General features: G+C 38.3%; 1 protein-coding gene across 1 annotated transcript in view; it reads left to right on the top strand.

The window, feature by feature from the left end:
* Positions 1-25,141, top strand: part of LOC131051270 (peptidyl-prolyl cis-trans isomerase CYP57) — a 134,041-nt gene extending 108,900 nt beyond the window's left edge. The window contains exons 8-10 of the mRNA XM_057985704.2: positions 23,877-24,072; positions 24,210-24,356; positions 24,555-25,141. Coding sequence (XP_057841687.2) covers positions 23,877-24,072; positions 24,210-24,356; positions 24,555-24,695 — 484 coding nt within the window. The 3' untranslated portion in view covers positions 24,696-25,141. The remainder of the gene's footprint in view (positions 1-23,876; positions 24,073-24,209; positions 24,357-24,554) is intronic.
* Positions 25,142-25,588: the final 447 nt, after the last annotated feature.

The raw sequence follows: 25,588 nt of genomic DNA, 5'->3' as shown, positions 1-25,588 counted from the left end.
CACAAACTGAGCTTTGAATTTTTTATCCTGTCATTGATTGCATGCTTAAGCTTGTAACCACTTAGAGTTAATCACTGAATTACTTTTGGACAAGGTACTGTCTCCCACTCATCGGTCCTGATTTTGGAATCGTACTCCTCCATCATGATATCAGATCAAGAATGATCAAGTTGGATCAAGAAAATCTGGAATTAGCATATCATGAACTCTTTGTAGTGCATGACAAAAGGAGCAATGTTTTCTAGACAGTAAGTGAACTGTTTGGAACAACATTGGCTTGAACTGCAAATTTGTGAACCAACGATTTGAGTCTAATTATCTATGCTTTATCATGTTTAGTTCCTTACAGTGCATTGGGCTATTTGTCTCACATGGGATCAACATGGTTATTTATCTCAGACTAGACACATCTCTGTTATATTAAAAGCTGTTGGGGTGCCAGATGTGAGGAAATATTTATTCCCAAACTATGTAAATGGAGTTTTGTGCTTTAAATATAAAATATGGAATTAGCATGTGTTATGCCTTGCACACACTCCCCGTCGTCGACAGGGTCCCCCTTTCGATATTTTCTCGTCTCGTCCTTGCTCAGGTCCTGAGTAGGGAGTTTTGGTAATTTGTAGGGAAGATGCAACAATTAGGAATTTGATGTATTAAGGAGATGAAGGAAATTCGTCTTGGAGGTTGATCGCAATTTCGTTTGCAAAGGGGAAGATGAATAAAGAGCCTAGTATTGTCAAATCGACGTCGCTCGTTAGTAAGTTTAAAGTCTGAAGCAAGAATTCCTAAGGCAAAACAAAATGTACCTTTTGACAGAATTGCAAAGTGAGAATAGGGTGAGTGAGCATAACGTTTTTCAAAATCAGCTTCAAGATGCAAGAACGTGAGCCAAAAGGCCAAAAACGGCCTAAAGGGTCAAAATGCAAGGAAGATTTCGCAAATTCGGCTTTCCGGCTCAAAAAGAGAAGGTTTGTAAAATCGGCTAGTGAGCCCGAAATGAGAGGAGAAGTTTACAAATCATGCCATAAAGCCGAAATTGGAAGTCATTTGAAGAAAGCTCATGAATCTCCTTTTCAAGCTAAAACTGTCCAAAACTCACAAAATCGCAATCTAGGCCGAAAGACTTAAAGTTCACAAAATTGCTAAGTTGCCCGAAAAAGAAGACCATATCATGCACTTTGGTCATGTAGGCCGAAATTGAAGGTAAAGAAACCAATTAGGAGGCCGAAATTGGTGAAATAATTTAAGTTGCGCATTTCCTTGTTTTAGCTCGAAAATGACTTGAAAATTGCGCAAAATCTTCTTGTGGCCCAAAAATGGCACAAGGCTACAACTAGTAAAAGAGGCCTTTAGGCCAAAAACCAAGCTATTTAAATAAATCACGCAAAAGGGTAAAGGAACCCGAAAATGATAATCTCGCAAAATAGCCTTTCAACCCGACAAAGAACTTGACACTTTACAAAGGCTTGCAAAGTCGGTGTTTTGGCTGTAAAGATAAAAAAAAAACTTAAAGTTCTACATCACGCAAATAAGCCAAAAAGGCCAGAAATCACTAAAGTTTGTGCAAATCATACTTCTAGGCCGAAAACTAAAAAAGGTTCACTTCATGTGATAATCATTTCACTCGAAAATAAACTTAACTCCAAGTCGCGCAAAGTAATTCTTAGGCCAAAAAGAGAAGGTTTGTAAAATCGGCTAGTGAGCCCAAAATGAGAGGTAGAAATAAATCGCGCAAAAGCCCTTTTAGCCTGAAATCTCCATAGGGGGTTATCTTCATTTAACATCATCTCGCATTTTAAAATGTATGACCTAAGATTTCAATAAAGATCTATAAAGGAACAACCAAACTCGCAAAAGAGCCATCTTCCCCGAAAATAGAGTAGAGGAAAGTTCGCGCAGATCATACTTCTAGGCCGAAAAATCTTCAAGGAAGGAAATTGTGAAACGCATCAAGGAGGAAACTCACGCGATATGAGAATCATCAGAGGGATATGATTCGCAAAATACCAGGTCAAAGGCTGAAAACTTAAAATGGTTTTCTAGATCACGCGAAACCCTTTATGAAGCCGAGAATAACCAAAGCATCAGAGAATCGCGAAGGTAAGTTTCAAGTGGAAAATCCACAGGTTTGCATAGTCGCGTCAGAGGGAAATAGTGAGAAATCATTCAAGGAAAGAATCATATGAGAAGCCGAAAAGGGAGGTAAATTCTAAATCACCATTTAACCTTCATTTTGCCGATATTTTCAAACACATCCATCATCCTCTAAGATATTAAATCGCTCAAACCCCTTTAGGAGTCGAAAATGATAAGTTTGCATTTTGGAGTAATAGATTCAAAGTTTGCATTCTAGCTTTTGAAGCCAAAAATCACATAGGAAATAAGTTCATTTGAGAGGAATCATGCGAAAGAAATAGAGCATGGGTTAAAGAGTCAAGCTCGAGAAGTTCTCCCTTCATCACCGAATTTAAACTATTTTTGGTCAACAACCTATCATATTGCTACCAGGTAAGTTAAATTCGTCCTTCACATGGTTGAAAAATGATCATATTTCTTTTACTTAAGATGGACTTGTAAAATAAATTGTGAGAATTTAAACTTAAACCTTAGGAAACAATCAATCATTCACCAAAACACTCTTTTCCAAGTGCATTCTCAAAACAATCAGCATGCAATTATCAAAACATTCAAACAGCGAGTCACAAGCCAGAACGTTTGCAACTTTCTGGCATTAACAATTAGAAGTAACAATTCGAAATCCGCTCCAAGAACAACAGTTAACCAAACCAACTTGACTTTTAGCTTCAGATTGCATTTAGCTTCTAGACGAACAGATTTAAATTGTTTAAATATCGTGTTTTAGCAATGTTTTCGAATTTCGATTACCTTGTTGATCGTCAATCTTAACGCTAACACCGTCTTGTGGTTTTGCTAACCCGTTTTTGTTACCTTAATCTTTTCTCGTAATCCATGCCCAGTTGTGCAGGATAGATGCCTAAATTGGCGATAGAGTCCTCAAAAGCACCTGGCGCAACTGGAACATCCTGGATTTCCAAAGATGACATTTCCTGCAAGGTCGAAAAAATGAAGTACCAGTACCAAGGAGGAGGAGTCAAGGAGTCAAAGGTCCAGAGTGTGTGGGAAAACATAGGAAACAAAGTGTTCTCTCTGAGCGCTTATGGCAAGCCCAGACGGATGATGGGGAGTGGTATTGCTCAGGCAATTGGTTTTCCTCCGGCCGTGCAGAATTATGAATTAGTGGTTGAGGCTGCTAAACATTATCAGCTAGAAACCATATTAGTGGTATTGAAGGGGATGGTACTAGTTGACTTTACGCGTGAAGCCCTTGGGGAAGCATTTGATATCCCGTTTCCTGATGATCCCATTGCCACAACTATCGATGAGGCTCAGGTTGTTTATGACATGAATCCTGCTAAGTGCAAAACATTGATAAACGAGGAATGGTTCAGTGAGAGAAGACCACCAATCACTAGAATCAGTAAAAAGACCCCCAGAAGCGTTTTCACAATGAGTATGGTGATATGGTTACCTTACTCAGCCCGGTCATGGGACTTCCTCAATCCAATCTCTTCGAGGAATGGATGTTCTACTTCATTGAGCAAGTCTTCGCTGGGAAGTCTAAGTTCGACTGGGCTTAGATCATCAGTGACATTATTCATACACAGTTGGTTGAGCTTGAAGAAAAAAAGTACTTTGCCATGACTTACTACTTGGTCTACATGTTTGCTCGACACCAGTCGCTGACAGGATTAATTAAGAAAGGTGAGATTGGGAACGGGCCTAATCAGGTGAAGGTATACAACTGCTACCCTCGGTTGCATTACTATGACATTGCCCAAAGAGAAAAAAATAACATCGTATACACAATTGGTCAGTATGAGTGTGTTAATGACGCTTTTACAATGCACATGGTTAGATTAATGCAAGGAGGATTGCTTATAAGGCTGTCAAAATAGGTTACCACCCTGATCTGGAAATACAGTGCATGGTTCATCCAGTTCCCTAGGTTCACCTACATCAGAATAGCAAGCTTTGAGGGAACACCATTCCGGCTTCTGCGCTATCCATCAGACAGAGTAGTCCTCATGGAGGTAGCAAGGCAGACACACCCATCAGGCAGCTTACTTAGAGAGAAAAAGAAATCGGGATTCACCTTCCCCATTGTTGTGACGTTTTCACACATCGCCCCCATTGCAAATGGAGACCCCCTACTTTTTAGGCCTTTCGAGTCTTTTGGTTTTTTGTTGTTGGGTCTTTCGCGACAATCTCATTAGTCTCTCTCCGCCTTGTGGATGTTCGGGGGTCAATTAGAATTGATCTGCTTCTTTGTTGAGCAAGTTCTATGAAGTCTAGGGCCCGTTTTGTCCCTTTTTAGGATTTCCGCCTTCTATCCTAGATTTTAGGGGTTTCTGTTAAGGTTTTGGGAAAACTGAACATACAACTGGAATCAAGACCCTTCAAGGGACCTCCCAGTAAAATTTGAGCCCAAACGGAGCAACTTTCTACTTTTAGAAAGTCCCTTTTTTTTAGGGATTTTTTCGAGTCCAAGAATGTCGTCATTTTGCCAAAAATCAAACTTACTATTTTTAGTAATTTTTAGTAAGTCTATATATAGTAAGTCATTCCTGCACCCTGTCTAGGGGTCTAATGCTGACACTTTGAAGGTTTCTATTTTTGGAAAGTCAGTATTGGCAGGGTCAGTCAGACATGACGACAAGGATCAAATGTTTGTAGACATTTCCAATTCCGGAAAGTCAGATAGCAGGCAGAGAAAGCCAGAAATTGATCAAGTGCTGGAAACCTCAAAAATTCACCAAGGTTCAAGAAGTCATTCCAAAATTGCAAAGCGGACAAATTCCATGAATCCATGGCAGAGTGAAAACAACGCCCAAGGATGCAGTTGGGCACCAAAATGGGCCAGGCAAGGATGGATGGACAAATTCCATGAATCTATGGTGGAGTGAAAGCAATGCCCAAGGATGCAGTAGGGCGCCAAAATAAGTCAGGCAAGGATGGATGGACAAATTTCATGAATCCTCCATAGAGTGAAAAATCCGCTCAGATGTGCACTTGGGCGCCAAAATGGAGAAGGCAAGGATAAGCGGACAAATTTCATGAATCCTTGGCTTATGGGAAAATCCACCCAGATGTGGACTTGGGCGCCAAAATGGAGAAGGCAAGGATAAGTTGACAAATTTCATGAATCCTTGGCCCATGAGAAAATCTGCCCAAATGTGGACTTGGGTGCCAAAATGGAGAAGGCAAGGATAAGCGGACAAATTTCATGAATCCTTGGCCTATGGGAAAATCCACCTAGATGTGGACTTGGGCGCCAAAGTGGAGAAGGCAAGGATAAGCGGACAAATTTCATGAATCCTTGGCCCATGGGAAAATCCACCCAGATGAAGGACAGGCGCCAAAACCAAGGAGGCATGGAGGATTCACAAATTCACTGAATCCTCCACCAAGTCAAAATTCCGCCCAAGATGAAGGACAGGCGCCAAAACCAAGGAAGCATGGAGGATTCACAAAATTCACGGAATCCTCCGCCAGTGCAAAATTCGGCCCAAGAAGAAGAAATTCCAGGAAAGGTGAAAATTTGGCTAAGTGTCGGAAATTCCTTCCTTCAGGACAAAATTCCAGGAAAGGTGAAAAATTGACTAAGTGTTTGAAATTTCTTCCTTCGGGACATAGTTCTTGGAAATCATGAAAATTGGCTAAGGCATGAAGAATTTCCTTCCTCAGGGTAAGGAACAAATTTATTTCCAAAGGAGAATTCCTTCACAACATAATTCCATGCAGGGATGAATTGAAGGTAAAAAAAAAAACTTCTTGGCAAGGAAAGAATCAGGGATGAATTGAACAAGAAATTCCCCCGTAGGGAAAAAATTGAAAAATCCATTCTCGGGCATCAAGAATCATCCGAATTTGAAAATAATGGTAGACTTGGAGTCGTGAGTGAATCTTCTCTCTCCTGGACCGTGGAACCCTAATTTGGAACTTTTCCTAAAAAGTAGGAAATGTGCAAAATTGATGAAAAACCTTCTTCAAGCAAGGAAAGTTGAGGAGACTTCACGAAAATTCTTCCTGAATCGAATTTTCCCTCTCCAACATTCCAGATATTCAGGAGTGGATATATGATGGTGGGGTCCCCTTGCATGGCGAGGATCTATTGAACATGTGGCAGTAGAGTGGCACATTCATTATCGGAATATTTGACCAAATGGCGACCTGGTCATTGCATGTTGAATTTATGGCAGATTCCTTTTGCATGCAACCGCCGCATGTGGAAATGATGGAGCATTTATGACATAATGGGATGATTTTTGCATGGATGAATATTCAATGCATGTTGGGGGAATTTGAAGGAGGTGGTGCATTTAATGCTTTATGGGTGCCATTTTCGGTAGGATTGTAATTAATTGTATATGGGCATGATGGGCATTTATTGTTGATTCCCACCTTATTGCATCTTGAGTGAAGAATCTTCTAGGGTGAAACCCTAATTAGGGTTTTGCATGTAATCATGGCCTGAGGCCTATATAAAGGGGTGACCCCCCTCATTTGTAAAGGGAGGGAGCTTTGTATGAAATTGTTGCAATAAGTTTTGAGATAATAACAATGAAACATTGTTCTTTGATGGTGTCCACTTAAGTTATTTTTTCAAAGCTTGCATGGTTTCGCCTTCCTCACTTAGAGCAGAAGTAGTATAGTGCTTTGATTTCAATGGAGAATGTAATGGTGTTTGATGAATTTCCATGGTTCATACTTTTTGCATCTTGCTGATTGTAAGTTGCAATGTAAAGTTAGTTTGAGCCCCCTAAATTTGTGCTAAGTTCGATTGTGGATAGTTGTTTGGATTGCGTCGTTTTTGGGTATTCAAATGTACTTTCTCGATTTGAAAATCCTCTAGCATCCCCAGAAGATTGCACCGGTTCTTGCGGAGTTGTAGTTGATCTTGGCGAAGCAGAGCTTGGTTTGTTTGGAATTTGTCCACCAAAGCATTAACTGTTGATATCATGGCCCTTAGGAATAGATTTAGATCCTTCTAAACCCTTTCCCTTTTACTTTTTAGTTTGTTCCAGTTCAGTCCGTTTGAAGCAGAAGCAGAAGCATCGTAGAATTGCCATATCCGATGATGGAGTTTCAGCCACAACAAAGAATTGAAAGAATGATGCAAACATAATGCCCCTTGGATTACTAGCAATCACATCAACCAACTGAGTCACGTCCACTCATTGAAGGAACCTTGGAGTCGATTGTTTGAACTTCTTGCAATCTTAGCATGCAATCGCACTTTGATCAAGAGAGAGTGAAGTGACCGTTAGGCAACTTTATTCTGTGTTTGACGCTGTCATAAAAAACATGTCAACACCCATGATTTTGGGTAATCTTGATGCGCACTTCAAAAATTCAGTGCAAGCTGAAGAGTCATTTGCTGAATTAGCGTCCTATTGCTTATAGAAGCATTTCCCCAGGAAATGCTTTGACTATGAGGGATTGGGAAAGAAGGCCTACGACAAGCATTACAGGGCCAAGGCATCGATAGAGGACTATTGGAGCAATTGTTTTGATGACTTTGAGGTTTGTTGGCGAGAATATTCTAGGTTGAGTGTTCAACAAATGCAGCCTTATGAGTACTGCCAGGTCCCAGATCAAGTGACGGACTATGGAAATTGCTTGCAAGTCGGGGAATTTGAAGCAGTTAAGGACCTCCCACCAGCCATTGATTGGACTCAGGAACCAATCACAAATTTTGAAGCAGTCATGGAAGGTCCAAGAAGGTACACAGATAACTGGTTATCCCAACAAATTGAGAGACTGACCCAAGAAGGAACCCAATTCACATACAATTTGATGGGTAGTCTCGATTCCCAATCTTCAGAGGATGAAGGAACCTCAAGCGCGCCAAAGGAAGAGGTTGAGAAACTTGAAAAGAAGAGAAAGAAAGCAAGGGCCAATAGAGGGCCTCGAACATCGAAAAGAACAAGTAGAGAAAAGATCCCAATCAGGAGGCCAGAGGTTACTTCCTCATCCAAGGACCCTAGTTCGGAGGATGATGTGGTTGAACTTGATTACATACCCACTCCACCTTCACAAAATGATCATGTTGCATTTGAGGCAAATAATCCTCAAACACAAAATGAGCAAGAGGCAGAGGTGAGGATCATTGGCTTGGATGGACTTGGAAATCAGGTCGAGGAGGGAGAGATTGCACCTGATCAAGGGATTGGTAAACATGAGCTCACGCAAGAGCGAAGGCATGAGTTGTAGTCGAAAAGCGGCAACAAAGATGACACCACGGTTGAGGGAGAATAGAAAGAAGATGCGACTCAAGAACCCAACAGAACTGAAGAGCAACCATTACTAGAGGATACCCAGCAGTTGCTCAGTGAGGTGGGGGAGAACTTAGCCGTGAGTAAAGGATTAGATACTACACCCATTCCTCCTATGCCTGATTAGTTACTGATAGGCAACGAGTCAGTTGAGGCCTCCAAAGAACAGAGTGGGAATCTGGCAATTACATCTAGACAAGCCATCCCTCAAGACTGGTTAATAGCTCGTGCACAGCAGAAAGCGGTTGTCAAGCCACCAATTAACCTGGAGGATATCTTCTCTTGAATAGGAGAAATAAAATCCAAAGGCAGGAAAAAGTCGGAGACTTACTCCAGGATTACCCAAGACGAGCAAAGGAACCACACGATTCATATTGGTACCCCACCTGCAGAAAAACCTGTAGATCAGATTGCATTGGTTGATTACAACGTCACGACCATCCCAATAGGGCGAGCCACCAAAGAATAGGAGAGGGAAGAATTCAAAGCTTCCATGCAGAATATGCTCAGATAGCTCGACGAAATGATCGCTGAGAGAGATATGTACTGGGCTCGTGTTGAGCAAGCTGAGGGGTACATAGATCACCTGTTGAAACCGCTACAACATGCCGCTGAATCTCATTTCCCCCATTGGCATTAGCACAAAAGACTACAACTGAATTTGAAGGAGTGCGTGACACTGCTAAGGCCGTTAGGGAATGGATCCAGGGCATTAAAATAAAAGGAAAGAAGATTATTAATGATGTATTTGAAGTAACAATCAAAATACAAGCGGCACGGATCAAGATACTGGAGGTGCAAAGGGAGTACGCCAAAATTCAGGAGGTGGTTGCCTTAGCTCAACCACTCATGAGAGTTCTTTTCTGGACTCACACTTGGATTCCGACACTACATTCTATCCTAGATTCCTATAATGTGAATACTTTGAAAGAGTGGTATTGGATCATCAGCATGAAGATGGACATGGCAGACATCGTTAAGAAAATCCGGGAGGAATGTGGGAGACTTATCCCATATCAAAAATGGCGGTGAAAATATCCATAAGGCATTGGTCATTGGTTGGACGGATACCATGGAGGATGCTGATGTAGTATCACGATGGAATGCCAGGTTGAAGCCCAATAAAACTGCATACTCTGTGGAGGACATAGAGTGCGTCAGCAAGTTGCATACAAACATATTGCGCTTCGAAGATCAACAATCGGATTGGCGCGAGTGGCTAGGGATAGTTGACTTTCATCTTGAAGGCACAAACTTCAAAATGTGCAATCCTCCTTTTCCCCCTAATGAGGAATTGTTCCCTATTTGTATAAAATTTCAAGAATATGTTCGGGAAGAACGTGCGGCACACTAGGACATTTGGAAACGTTACTTGCATGAAGAGGATGAATTTTTGGAGAAAAAGTCCACCATGGGGAATGAAAAAGTGCTTTCTTGAAAATATTTGTTTCTTTCAAATTCTAAGTGCACTTTTTCAACATAAAGTTTCTTTCCAACTACCAAAGTCATTGTAAATTTTTTAAGCTCCATGCAAGTGCACTTTTTGGAGCAGCTTTATGTTTGGTAGTTGGTAGTTATTAGTTACTTTATGGTTGGTGTTGATATTTTGCTCTCCATTTATGGGTATGGGCAGCCTTGTTTTAAGGGATGAATCTGGCCCACTTGTTTAAGTTTAATTTTGGCCATTCATCCATTTTGAAACTCTATATAAAGGAGTTGGTTTCTCCTTTATTTTAAGTAAGAAGTTAAAGATTGTTGCAAAAGCTCTGGCAAAATTTATACAGATTTTAATGGATGTTAAAGTTGTGTCATTTTACTGTGAGTGCATGGTCCTCTTCTCCACCCTTTTTTTAATTTTTGTAAATGTATTTAATTTTCAGACAACTTATTTAGATATTTATATATATTTGATAGAAATCTTGGTTCATACCATTAACAAATAACTGATTGTTATTCCCTCTGTATGGCTAGTTTGAGCCCAATTTTATGCTAAATTTGGTTGTTAAATTTGAATGAGTGGGTGTGAAAATCGATCATTTATATTCGGCAACTTGAAAATATAAAGTTCCTAGATGATTGCATCGGTTTTTACCTAGTTGTGCTCGTTTGTTGGCAAAGTAATTTCTGGTTATTTTAAGCTTTTCCGTCTGTGTCTCAATATGCTGTCTTAGTTAAGTTAGCTAGCTGTTCTTATTACTCTCTATCCTTGTCCCTTTTTTCCCTTTTCTTTTTAACCCGCAAGTCAAAGCTAAAGCAGCATCATTTTAAAGGGTAAATCAGATCAAATCAAACTGTAAGATCTTAGGGAACCCGTGCAAAACCAATTCTGTCTAACCGTAAGTCCCCTTTGTGTTTCCAGCAAAACACCTCAACTGTTGAGCTATCTTGTAGTCAAGACCCGACAATCAAAACCTTGAGGTCGTCCCCATTGATCAATTAAAACAGCATTAGGGATTTCCTTATCTCAAGAGAGGATAGGATACTTAGCATTCTATTCTGCGTTGATTGGAGAGAGTCATAGTTTCGCGATTTTAGCCACGTCAACAGCATGTTGTTAACTCTTTGTGGTGCATGAAAAAGCAACAATGTTTTCTGCAATAGTAAGTGAACTGTTTGGAACAACATTGGCTTGAACTGCAAATGTGTGAACTAACCATTTGAGTCTAATTGTCTATGCTTTATTATATCTAGTTCCTTAAAGTGCATTTGGCTATTTGTCTCACGTGGAATCAACATGGTTATCAATCTCAGACTAGACACATCTCTCTTATATAAAAACTGTTGGAGTGCTAGAGGTGAAAAAATATTTATTGCCAAACTAAGTAAATGGACTTTTGTACATCAAATATTGCCAAGATTCCTTTACTTCTATATAGTGAAATACTAGCTAACTCTCAATTTGCTGACTTCAGAATTATGCTTCATGTTTCTTAGCAAATTTCTGATATCCTTCCTACAAATTTAACTTTGACTCTATCTAATCCCAGATCTAGTTAATGTATTAAGAACTCATAAAGGTGAACATTCTTCTGGCATCTATGGCCAATGTGAAATACAAATAAAAAATGTGGTAGATTTTAGGCTGTCCAACATTTGATCTAACTTACACTTATTCATGGCTTTTCTTTTCAGCACTTGAAAGGAGATTATAAACTTATAATAAATATAGCTCTACATAGTTTGGGAATGGGGGAACCAACGAGCTTGATTTGTGGAAAATGGGGTGACAATAGTTGGCAGGGGTCTCGGGCAAACCCCCAGTAGGGTTTACAAGCAGCACCTCTTGTGGGGGGTTTGGCCTTCGAGACCACATAGACCTTCATGGTGCATAGCATTTTAATTATTTATCACTGTGTTTTCTCTAACACCAAGTTATCAGTATTTCTAATGAAATCTGCAAAGTTTGGAGAATTCATAGTGAAGCCAAAGAATTTGATTGATCTAAATGATGAAGGATACACATTTTTTAGCTTTTTTGAGTGTTTATGATGTGGGTGGGGCCCATTAGACTATTAGCGTTAGGTTTAGTGGCCCAAATTTTGAAAAAATGTTTGGTTTTATAAAAAAAATTTCAATTATTTGAACTTTGTCGTAGGGGACAACAAATAATTTTTGGTGCATTTGAAGGATGCTAACAAGTCCCTCGAGGATCCCAAGGATGTCATGACATTTCCTTGAGGTCTTTAAATGAGGGGAGTGTCCTAGAAGTTCTTCTTCGAGGAAGACATCTTAGGGATGTCCCCTATTTATTGGCAATGGTGGTGGCATAGCAGGAGGATGTTTTCTAGAAGTTCTTGTGTTGAAAATGACAAGAATTGGAGGGGAACACATCCTTAAGGTTGTGATAATAAACTACTTTACTAAACTGACAGTGTGGCATCTAATGAGTATTATTAATTCATGTTGACAAATAGGCTAGCTTTTGGACTTGCCAAACTAGGATGCAATTCAGTACTAGGTTATTGGTGGTTATTGAATGATGAAAATCTTGTTTAAACTTCACTTTTCTTTCAAATGTGAATGTTGGATTGAAGCCTCAAGGGTTAAACCATATTAATCCTTCACTCATGTAGATAGAGATTGCAATTGGTAGGCAATCTATTAGTAAAGTTTTCTTTCTTAGAAATTCTAGTCTGAATTTGGTTTTTCCCAAGTTTGATACCCCATATTGCTATGGTAGATGCTAGATGCTCACTCATGTATGAATGCATTGAATATGAGGTTGTTGTAAATGTAATTCAATTTTCAATTCAAGATGCAAGTTATATTCAAGGTTATTTTTCCTTTCAAGTATATGTTATTTCTTAATATAATAAATCTGATTATTATCTGGTATGTTGTAGATGGAGAAAGAGCATTTATGGTTTTCAGTGTTCTTCTCACAATTATCGATCGATATATATATATATATATATATATATATATATATATATATATATATGCCAATAAGGAGGATCAAGCAATACTTTGACCATAATCGCGTTTAACCGATATCAATTAGGTGCGATTAAGTAATATCGATTAGTGGCCCAAATTTTGATAACCCCACAAGCAGCTTCCTAAGCCATACTGCCTCTCGAGCAGCCATGGAGGCTGCAATGTATTCAGCCTTAGTGGAACTCTGTGCTACTAATGACTGTTTTCTGCTAATCCAGGATATCATGGCTGAACTTAAACTGAAACATCATCCTGAGGTGCTTTTCCTGCCAGTTACACTTCCAGCCCAATCTGAATCTATGAATCCGTGTAAATCTAGTTCAACTCTCTCATATTTGAGACCAAGTTTTAGGGTACCTTGTAGATATCTCATGATATGTTTTACTACTACCAAGTGTATCTCCTTTGGTTCACACATAAACTGACTCAAGGCATTAACTACATAACAGATATCTGGTCTTGTATTTACAAGATACATCAGGGATCCAATCATTTGCCTGTATAGAGTAGGATCTGAGGGTTGTGATTCTGCTGTTGCTTCCTTAAGTTTATGAAGGTTTGTTTCCATTGGAGAGGTCATAGGTCTGTAGTTTAGCATTCCAAATCTCTTCAAAATGTCCAAGGTATATTTACCCTAGTTTAGTATAATGCCATCAGAATTTTGCCATACTTCCAAACCTAGGAAGTAATGAAGGATTCCCAAGTCCTTCATGTCAAATTCTTTAGCAAGGTCTTTCTTACACTGATCTATGAGTTGATCTTTCACTATAATTAACAAGTCATCAACATATAAAATCAATATCAGCATATCACCTTTGTCTTGTTTATAGTAGAGATTTGGATTTGCATCATTCTTTGAGAAGCCTAGACCTGGGAGATAAGTGTCAATTCCTTCATACCAGGCCCTGGGAGCCTGTTTAAACACATAAAGAGCTTTCTTGAGTTTACATACATGAGATTCTACATCATGAATCTCAAACCCTTCAGGTTGCTCTAGGTATACTTCTTGTGCAATCTCTCCATTAAGAAATGATGTCTTTACATCCATCTGATGTACTTTCCATCCTTTTGCTACTGCAATGGCTAAGACTGTTCTTACTGAAGTATATCTGGCTACAGGTGAAAAGGTTTCTTCATAGTCAATTCCTTCCTTTTGTGAGAACCCTCTGGCTACAAATCTAGCCTTGTGTTTCTCAATGCGGCCATCTGCAACATGTTTGATTTTGAAGAGCCATTTAGAGGTGACAACAAATTTTCTAGTTGGCCTAGGAACAATCTCCCAAACATCATTTTTCATAATGGACTGGTATTCCTTAGACATGGCATTCTTCCATACTTGATGTTTAAGTGCATCTGATACATTAGTAGGTTTAGCTTTTGAAAGATCATTCATGAGAGCAACATAGTTGGTACGTTTGTTAGGCTTTTTGCTTTCTCTGAAGGTTCCTGAAGGGGCAACATACTTCTGAGCTTCTTCTACAGTTTTGGTGGCCCATAGTGATCTTTTCTTGAAATTTTCTCTAGGTGGGTTTTGAGTTTCAACTTCATTTTCCTCAAGACTCTCCCTCTGAAGCTCAGAAGCAGAGTCTTCATCTATGCTAGGGGTAGGGACATAGACTTCAAGTTCTATTGAGCTTTGGGCTCTTTTGAAGGCTAAGTCTTCTTCAAAGATTACATCCCTACTCAGTTCAATATTCCTCTGACCAGGTATATAGATTCTGTAGGCCTTGGAGGTTTCACTATATCCTACAAGTATTCCCCTTTTTCCAGAAGGTTCTAATTTTAATCTTTTCTCTTTAGGTACATGAATATAGACAGGACACCCAAATATTCTAAGGTGGCTGATATCTGGCTTTGTTTTAGTAAAGACTTCCTTAGGGGTTTTATCTTCAAGATGGGAGTGAGGACATCTATTTTGTATATATATAGCAGTGCTAGTTGCTTCTGCCCAAAGATTGGTATTTAGATTCTGCTCAAGAATCATGGCTTTGGTAGTTTCTACAATTGTCCTATTTTTCCTCTCAGCTACCCTATTTTGTTGAGGATTATAAGGTATAGTAAGCTCCCTCTTAATCCCAACATTTTTACAAAAATGTTTAAACAAATCTGAGGTGTATTCCCCCCCATTGTCAGTTCTTAAGGTTTTAATATTATTTCCTGAGTAGTTTTCTGTTAGTGATTTAAATTCCTTAAACTTATTAAGGATCTCTTCTGATTCTTTACATTTCAGAAAGTAGATCCAAGTTTTCCTAGAGTAGTCATCAACAAATATTACATAATACAAAAATCCCCCCAAAGAAGGTACAGACATAGGTCCACATACATCGGAATGAACTAACTCTAAAACTTTGCTTGTTTTCCTAGTACTATTTTGAAAAACACCCTTAGCATTTTTACCTAGGGCACATCCTTTGCATGCCCCTGAATGGTATTGTTTTAACTTAGGTAGGCCCGTGACAAGGTTTCCCATTGATGATAACGCTTTAAAATTCAGGTGGCCTAGTCTTCTATGTCAAACTTCATTAGCATCTGTAGTTTCATGGATTAGGGCTATGTTGGACTCTGTGCACAACTCATACAAGTAGCCTTGTCTTTGACTAATGGTTTTAGCTTTCTTGATAGATGAATTCTTTGGCCAAGCCAACACTCTGTTGTCCATGAAGGTCACTCTGTACCCATTATCCTCTAGTGCTGATATGGAGACTAGATTTCTCTTGATGCCTGGGACATATAGTACTTGTTTAAGTTGCAATGATACACCTGATTTCAGTTTGATGGTGCAGGTTCCAACTCCTCTGACTAGATGTGTGGAGTCATCTCCGATAATCACTTCCTCACCATTCTCCTCTATCATGGAGTCTAGCACTTCTCTAAACCCTGTAATGTGTCTGGATGAGCCACTGTCGATCACCTAGGAGTTAACCTTGTTTGATGCTTGGTTTGTAAGTGCTGAGTAGAGTACATACTTCTCGGAGTCATCTTCCCCTTTAGATTTTCCTGCTTTGGCAAATGTGGCTTGTTGTTTGGCTCTTTCCGGACATTTGGCAACATAGTGTCCGAATTTGTCACATCTGTAAGATTGAATCTGTGAAAGATCCTTCTTGAAGGTGTTCTTGCCATGACGACCTTTCCTCTTCCTAAATTGTTTTTGCTTTCTTTTCTTATTGGAGTTTGTATTTAGGACTTGAAGATCTTCATCTATATTATTTTGTTCGATCCCTTTCTTATTTAACCTTGATTCTTCTTGGAGACAATCTGCCTTTAGCCTTTCAAACTTTGGAAATTTATCCCTTGCACTGATGCCTTGGACAAATGTTTCCCATATACTAGGCAACTCATCTAGAGCAATGAGTGTTAATTCTTTGCTTTAGATCTCATATCCAAGGGTTGCTAGCTCATCCCTTAGGGCTGATATCCGCATGAAGTAGGCATTGACTGACTCCCTTTTGATCATAGCTATATGATTTATTTCTCTCTTTAAAGCCAAGGTTCTACTAGCATTGGATATCTCAAATGCATCTTCAAGTGCTTTGAACATGTTGTAGGCCGTTTCATGTTTCCTTATGATGGGCATAATATTATTCCTCACCCCATCAACTATGATTTTGATGGCCTTTTCATTTCCCTCTATCCAAGTTGCTTTGTCAGGTTCAATCTCAGGTTCTGTAGTTTCAGTTTTTACAAATGATTCGACTTTATTTTCTCTTAGAATCATCTTAATTCTGAACTTCCATGCTGAGAAGTCATCGCCTCCTCTGAGTATATCTTCGAATCTGATGGTGCTAGCCATTTGGAGAAATGTGATGTTGAATATATGCTTGTCTTGAATTTTCCACAAAATTGAATAGCCTCAGGTTCAATTTAACTATAGCTCTGATACCATGTAAATGTAATTCAATTTTCAATTCAAGATGCAAGTTATATTCAAGGTTATTTTTCCTTTCAAGTATATGTTATTTCTTAATATAATAAATCTGATTATTATCTAGTATGTTGAAGATGGAGCAAGAGCATTTATGAATTTTGATGTTCTTCTCACAATCACCGATCGATATATATATATATATATATATATATATATATATATATATATATATATATATATATATATATATATATGCCAATAAGGAGGATCAAGCAATATCTTGATCGGTCATGTAATAGACATGACCGGTCAAGGTATTGCTTGATCGCACCTCTTCAACCATAATTGCGTTTAATCGATACCAATCGGTGTGCATATAATTAACAAGTAAAACCGATACCAATCGGTATTCTGTGCTTTACGATTTGCAACCGATATTAATCGGTAGTTAGGCATTGGTTAAGAACCCGATGTTGATCGGAATTTGCATGCAAGGTTATATATATATAAATTGAAGAATAATCATCAAATAAAGGAATGATATCTGAAGTCTTATCATAGTCTATCGATGAGATAGATGATTGAATGAGAGACTTCATTTATCTCTCATTCAATCATTTATCTTACTGAGGCTATCATGTATCAACAATTTGCAGTCATTCAGCAAACTTAGTAAGTAATTTTATGCATCTTATCATCACTCTAAAAGGAGGAAACCAAACAATAAAACATTGACCAGCTGGAAAGAGATTGTTTGCCAACTGTTTGACAAAATTCCTAAGTGTTTAAAAATGAAAATTTAAGTCAGAATCAGCAGGGGTTCTTACATCTCCCTTAGAGCAAAAATGGCATCATTATAGTCTTCAATGTTGAGCAATGAGGTGTTTAACATAAAGAAATTGATTCTTGAGGCCATCATCAGATTTATCATTATTTTGTAAGATCTTCACCTCCACAGGATTTTGATCAAACAGAGAACTAGGGTGGACTTTCACTCTACAATGTTCATCCACTAAGTCAAATGAGAAGAAATCCCTCTTAGCATGGAACCTGTCAAGTCTGCAATAAATTCTCTTAGAGCTTTTTTGAAGGTTGCTTCAAGTATACCAGATACTTTTACTTTCTTTCTGAAGTCCTTCAAATGGATCAAATAAGTTTAGCTTGTTCTTCATTTGGTACCAAAAGAACTTTTCATTTCCTTTCCAATCCATGTCAAGCCCACCAACTTTGTCTTCCTTACACTCTATCATGTTAAAGTTCCCCCCAAGAACTCATGGAATACTGGGGAAGTTGCTCAGTTGTTTCCACAGTTTAATTCTTTCACCATATTGATTAGGGGCATAAATTGAACAGACCCCATATCTTTTATTATCATTTTTTAGAATAATCCAAGTGGCTTTGTTACAAGGTGAAGAGACAGACTCCCCAATGGAGTGTGCCCATCTATTGTTCAACAAGATAGCAGTACCCCCTCTGCCTTTTTCATGCTGAGTTTTAAAGTGAAGAGAATTTTTCCAAAAAAGGTTCAAACTGGTGTCCAGGGTGAATCCTACTGATTTTACCTCATGGAGCATGAGGACATCAATGTTACCAAACTGTTTACACATTCTTTTGATGATGAATTTTCTATCAGGAGATTCTAAACCCCTAATGTTCCAACTAATGCAATTCAAGTTCATCCTCATTTAGGTTAGAAGATCCTTCTTTATTGCTCCTAAATTTGTCAAAACACTTGGAAATTTTGTCTTCTTTTCTATTCTTTTTGCTTTTTTGTTCACTGTCACCTCTATTTAGGTGTTTCCTCTTCTTTTTCTTATCTCTCTTCTCCATAGAGGCTACATTCTTTTCAACTCCTCTCATAATCTCATCCTCACTTGAGCATGGAGAGTTTTCAAGTGAGGGATTTAGATTATCTCTAAAACCCTTGTTAGGTAGAGACACTGCAGCCCCCTCTGATTCTACCTGATCAAGCAGATCTTGAAGGTTTTTGTTCCTGGCTTCATTCACCCTAGCTCTAATCTTGTCCAATGCCAACGCCTAGGAATTCTTTGGTTGTACAGTATTGCTATTGTGCAAAGGATTAGGGACGGGAGTATTGTCTTTGAGAGTATCTTTTGGAATTTCTGCAACAGTCACGTTTTTGTGAGATTTTGGGTTTCTCCCCCCTATATTCTCATTAGAGCTCTTTTGAAAATCAGACTTCAAATTTTTATTCACTGGAATCTCTTTTGTATTTACATTAACAGGACGAAAGTCCTCTGAAACAGGCATAGCAATGTTTTCATTAGCTGTTTCCAGGCCCTTAGGGTTAAATGTAGGGTTTCTCAAGGGCCACAGTTTAAAATTAGGGCAGTTCTTTTGGTGCCCTTCTTTCTTGCATAAAAAGCACAAATTTAGGCCTCCCAAAAGGTCAATTCTACAAGTCAAGATATTTCCTCAGAGATCTATTCCAATTTGGTTTGGCATATCCAAGCCAGGAGAAAGGGCTACTAATAACCTTGGATCCATATGCAGTCAAGTGCTTCGGGTTTCCTCTTCTAGCAGTACATTACCTGCTAAGGCAAGGAGCCGAGGAATAAAGGCCCACAATTGAACTGGCACATCCTTTACGATGAGCCACCTAGGAACCAAAACTACAAGGATTTCATCATTCAAAACAACTGGTGACCATTTAAATGCCTTAAATACCACATTTCCCACATTCCAAAACTGCTTTACCAAGGCTTGCTCTTGCATAGGGTGGGTTTAGAAAAATATCACAAACAATCCTAATTGAATAATGCAAGAGAAGGTAATGTGAATCCCTAACTTCTTTCCCCAAATCCTTGAGAGCCATTCATCAAAATAAATTCAAGCGGAAAATTTATTATTATCCAAGGCAACAAAAAAAATTGCAATTCTTTTTTTATCTTTTCTCCTGTTAATTCAAATCCTCAAGCATATCTTCATTAGGAACCACAACCAAGGTGTTAGGGCCTGATGAGGAAAACTTACCATTGATGCCACCAGCTCCATCATTTCCTTCAGGCGTTCCACTGCTACTGACATCAAACTTAGCTAATTCTGGAATCCTCTCTCTGCACTCTCCAACCACTGCTTCCTTGAAGGTTCTATAGTCTGCCATACCATTTCTTTGGTAATCCACTGTTTTGCCCCTTGGGTACCTCGGGTTGCCCCCCCAAGGTACAATCTTGCTCAGGCATTAAATGCCTGCGAAGACACCACACTTATCCAGGCTTAAAACAAAATACACACCTAACTTGGCACGAGAAGACATAAAAAAGACACAAAAGAACAAACTAGAACCAAGTTTCCAAAGCACCCACAAAGAACTCAGAATGGAACCAAGGCTGGCCAAAGGAATGAAGAACAAGCAGAAGGTTGGAGCAAGGTCAAACCAGATCAACAATGGAGGGTGACTCTTCATCTCCCCAAGACCCGAGAGCTCACTCTAACCTTGTTCTTCATTTCAATGATATGTCTTTTGTGGGAACATTTATTAGTCTTTAGTGGTGCAATAAGAACATTCTAGAAAGTGGAGTGGTATTTGTACTTTAAAACTGAAGTTTCTTTGTATATGGGGAGTAGAGGAATGAAAGAGAAGGAATTGGATATTTTGTGGTGCAGTCATGTTGATGATATTTTTTTGTTGCTTTTTTTATTAAATCTTGTTTTGTATGCTCTCTTCATTTTGGGTTACATCATCTAGTATTAGAGTGGGTTCAGCTTTGATGGGTGTTGAAAACTCTAGGTTTAATAAAGATGCAAGAAGATGTGGTGGCTATGCACAGATGAAGAATAATTTGCAACGGTTACAAAGGCAAGAGAAAGTGCTTACTAAAATTGTTGCAGGGCAGACACAAAGACAAAGAGGTGCAGAGGGCATAGGTGGAGAAAGAGGCTTGAGAGAAGAAGTTTCAGATAATGATTTATCACCCATTTAGCAAGAGGAGGAAGAGCAAGCCGAACTGCAATAAAGTGAAGAGAGGATGATTAGGGCATTAGAAGGAAGGAATGATGGAATAAAGGTTGATGTTTCAGATTATTAGTCTAAAACTAGAGGAGTTGGTAGACTAGATGATTAGTATGCAGAAAGCTTTTGAATGGAAAACTATGATAGAGGAAAGGAAAGTAAAATTTGCATGCACAAATTGAAGGGTCATGCAGTGATATGGTGGGATCACTTGTAGAAAGAAAGTTAAGGAAAAGATCAAGACCTGCAGTAAGATGGAGAAGAAGCTGAGGGGAAAAATTTCTCCCTATGGATTATGCACAAACCATTTATAAAATATTTTAAAATCTAAGGCAAATGAAGTTCAGTTATAGGACTACACAAATCAATTTTAGATGCTATCCATTCAAGTGGAGCATGATGAAAGAAATGAAAAATGGCTGCAAAGTATGTAAATGGTTTAAATTTTTCTATCTAAGATGAGTCAAGCATGCAAATGATTCATATTATGGAAGATGCCTATCAACTAACTTTGAAAGCAAAAGAGAAGTAAAATAGACTTATTATAAGAGATCATTTGGGTTTAAGAGAGGGTCATCATTCCCTTTTAGGGGATGAGGTGGGTTTAATTCCACAAGAGTGGAATCATCCCATGAGGTGGAGAAAGAGGAAAATCCTTTGCAAGGTTTTCAAAATCCATAAAGAGGATTTCAAAGAGGTAGGGGCTATGGTGGCAATAGAGGATATAATGCCTTAATAGAACTTTTGTTTGCTCTAGGTGTGGCTAAGAAGGGCATAGAGCATTTTTAAGTGCCCACACTATCATCCACAAGAAATGAGGCCGAAGATCAGCTGAGTGAATTTGGTTGATGTTGAGGTAGAAGATCAAGATGTAGAAGTTGTAGTGGATGTAGGCGAGAGCCTTACGATGAGAAAGACAATGTTTGCTCCAAGGAAAGAGACTTATGAAGATAACTCATGGCTGCATACAAATATTTTTCTGAACGAGATGCACTTGAGGTGGAAAGGTATGCAATCTTATTGTTATGGTGGAAGTTGGGAAAATATGGTTTCTAATGAAATGGTATAGAAATTAGGTCTAGAATGTGAAAAAGATCCATATGGTTATTGTGTTTCATGGTTTAAGAATGGAAAGGCTCTTTGCACATTTAAAGTCAGGTTTATGTAAAAGAGTTTGTTTTTCTAGGGGTTGCCATATCAAAAGACGGAGTAAGAATGGATGAAGAAAAGGTAAAGGCAATTGATGTGTCGCCTACCGTAGAGAACATATGAGAGGTGAGAAGTTTCCATGGTTTAGTGACCTTTAATAGAAAATTCATTAAGAAATTTAGCAGCATTGTTGCACCAATAACAGATTGCAGAAGGAAGAAAGAATGCGTGGAAAAGGGAAGCAACAAAATGTTTCCATTTGTCGAAGGAGGTGACAAAACCATCATTTATTCTAGCAATACTAGATTTCAGCAACATGTTTGAAGTGGATTGTGATGCCTCACATGTGGGAGTTGGAGCGGTATTGAGGTAGTAAGGCCAATGGCATTTTACAGTGAGAAGTTAAATGAGGTAAGGAAGAATTATTCTACTTATGATGTTGAATTTTATGCCACTTTACAAGCACTAAGACATTGGAGGTGTTAGTTGGTGCCTAAGGAGTTTTCTTATTTATAGATCATGAGGCCTTAATGTATGTGAACAGCCAAAAGAAGTTAAACAGTAGACATGTACACCCAAGCAATTTTGGCCCAAAGCAAATGCTAGTTATCTTGTTTATTGCATACATCAAATCTAGGAAATACATCTACAAATTTTTCTTAGGAGAAGCAGATAACTATTACAGATGTAAACATGAATTATAAACCATGAACAATGGGAGGTTGAAATGGACCCTGGGGTGTAGACCAGTTGGTCCAACCATTGAAAGACACGGATGATCAACGCAAGTTCAAGCCTCGTCCGGATGGAAAAGCTGGTTTACCCAGCTGCGCCCAAGGTGGGTCCCCTGTGTGGCCCAAAGGATTAGTCTTGCCTTACCTGGACTGACTTGGCAACATGGTCACAGGCCAAGTCACAGGGACACCTTTGAGATAACAAATAAAATAAAATGGGAGATTGAAATGATCTTCTTGATGCAACCTCGCTGCATGAATACATACAAGACAAACTGTCATAAGTCTTATGAACTCATGATATCTATTTATTGATTTTTCTGATACCTGTGACTTGCTCGAGTCCTAGCACATTCCACATGACTTGTCACTCAGCATATCAAACTTATGGCTCAGTGGTTTACATTTCACTACCTTCTATCAGATGCGTGACTGAACTCTTTATATGTGACTGTTTCCATTATGTTTAATGGCATTATGCTAAATTTTTCCTTTAAGCAAATAATGAAAATACAAGAAGCATATGAGCAATCAGGAATTAAGTTCCATTTTCCTATCTGATGAGATGCTTAAAATACAGAGCTTTGAGTGCTTTGATCCTTTTGTCGATTTTGAGTGCTGATTTGTGATGTGGTTGTGGCTTCCATTATTCTCAAGTTTTGCATTAATCATCTCCCACTTGCTGTAGTTATCTAGGATTGATCTTTGTTATAGCTATTTTAAACTGCGTTATCTGTGCACAACCTGCACACCATTGTAGTACACAATTTGAACAATGCAACATTTATCTGTAGATAATCAGATCACTAGTCTCATTACCAGCAGGTCATATTGCAATTTCATCTGTTGATACTAATCAGGTATATCGACACCTTAAGAAGTCAAAGATGATGAAGTCAATGCTCAATTTTGTTTTGTCTTCCAACTGTAAAGTTGAACCCATTATTTTGAAATCAATCAAACCCCCTGCAGCTTTTCTTCATGTATCCTAAAACATGTTCTGGTTAATACAAAGATTGCATTGTCAAAAGGCACAAAGATATTTAACCGTCACATCAACAGTTTTTGTTTGAATGCCAATATTTGTTTCCTACCAGTTTTTGTTTTCATGCCAATTTTTGTTTGTACATGGACACTGGAGATCATGTCTTCGATCAATGCATAAAATCTTGTAGAATACTGACGGGATGATTCTAAATAGCTATTTAAATGCCCACCTTTTTACAATCAAGTTTCAAAGTATTATTTTTATTTGAACTCTAAAACTAAAGTTCAAAATGGTAAATATACAAAGCTTTAGAAACAAGAAAATTGTGAAATAAGCAGTGGTGATAATGAGATTCATTTTACATACATTGCAGAATCAGTAAAGAGGATTCAGATGATCAAGGTGCCAGGCAAGAAAAACTCACCTTGAAAAAGAAAGGTCTGGGGTCACAAGCCAGGGCTAATCTTGCTGAAAACGCAGATGTAGATGCACAACTTCTAGGTCCTGCTGAACAGAGGCGGCAGATGTACAAACAGAAAAAGCGAAGTCGGCAAGGCCGAGAAGAGGAAGTGAGTATTTTAAAAAGAGTAAAGCATAAAAATGTGGTTTAGAGTGGACTGATAAATGTACATCTCTTCTTATTCTAGATGCGTAGATAAATTTTATTTATTTTTCATTACATCTTTAGATTTTTTATTTTTTTCAGACATTGGCAAGACTTGAGAAATTCAAGAATTTTTTGGGAGAGCCAAAGAACTTACCTACAGATAAATCAGAACTCAGTAATGATGAAGATAATGATATGGGTTGGCATTTACATACGTTGAAATTCATGTCTGATGCTTCCAAGAAGGTAGACAGGCTTCCTTCTGCAACATGTTTTAGTGCATTATGATACATTAAAAATTGTTGATCTTTGATCGTTATGGTCACAGGGAAAGCTGCTGAGTTGAGTTTTCATCAATTACTAGTCTACAATTTATTGCTTTTCCATATCTTCATTAAATTGGCTGTCAACTCTTTTTCTATAATTTGCTCTTTTTGGAAACAGGATGACATGGCCACCAAAGATGATCCAGATGCCTATACGGTTCATGATCCACTTCTTGAGAAAGGTAAAGAAAAGTTCAACAAAATGCAAGCAAAAATGAAGCGTCGCCAACGTGAATGGGCTGGAAAATCTCTTACATGACTCTTTCAGTGATATAATTATCATATATTGTAGAAGCTGAAGAGAAGATGTAAGTGAAATTGAACTCAAATTTAATTTGAGATTGTAAATTGTAACAATCATGCATTTAAGGCTGCATATGATCCTATTAAGGCATTGGATGAATATTGTGTTAAAGCTCTTTGGAGCAAAGAGGGATGAGCATGCATTTGGTTGATAGGGGCTGAGGTATTTTTTGAAATTGCCATCTGCTTTCAGTAGGGCTCAGATGAGAGCGTTTTGTTTGTAAGGAAATTAACTTGCCCATTCTTTGCAGTTTTCCCCCTTTTCTGTTTGCTGATTGACAGATTGGTTCAATCAGCATCAGGGATTTTACTAATTTTTAGATAAAATATCTAGTTCCATAGCCCATACTTATAACTTGATCTTCTGAATGAGAGAATGAAGCATGTCACGTCTATTGCTCACACTTGGGGCCTGCTCTTATTTATAGAAGAAATTTGATCATGTGCTATTTAAACTTCTGAAGTTAAATGTCAGCTTACCCCCATTAAACCAGGAAATTGCAATTAGTTTTGATATAAATGAACACTAGAATATTCAACTCTTGTAAGTTTCTTTTACATTTTAGAATGATTTTAAAGATGAAGCTTGAACATCTCAAGCTGAGAATGTTTTTCTTAATGCTTGATTCATTATATATCTTGGTGTGTTATGTTAATTGATAATATGATGAAACTATAAAAATCCAGTCAACTACTAAACTACTAAGAGGGGGGGAGGGGGTGAATCAGTAGTTAGAAAATCAACTGAATTTCCACCAAACTTATTTTCAACTTAGAATCAACTCACAACGTTTATCGGTTTAGTCACTTTAACAAATCTGCAGCTGCACTGTTAAACCTTACTGGTTG

This window comes from Cryptomeria japonica, chromosome 9, assembly GCF_030272615.1.
Source record: "Cryptomeria japonica chromosome 9, Sugi_1.0, whole genome shotgun sequence".
In the NCBI taxonomy this organism is placed as follows: Eukaryota; Viridiplantae; Streptophyta; class Pinopsida; order Cupressales; family Cupressaceae; genus Cryptomeria; species Cryptomeria japonica.
Note: the sequence above shows the minus strand (reverse complement) of the source record. Positions and strands in the feature narration are given on the sequence as shown.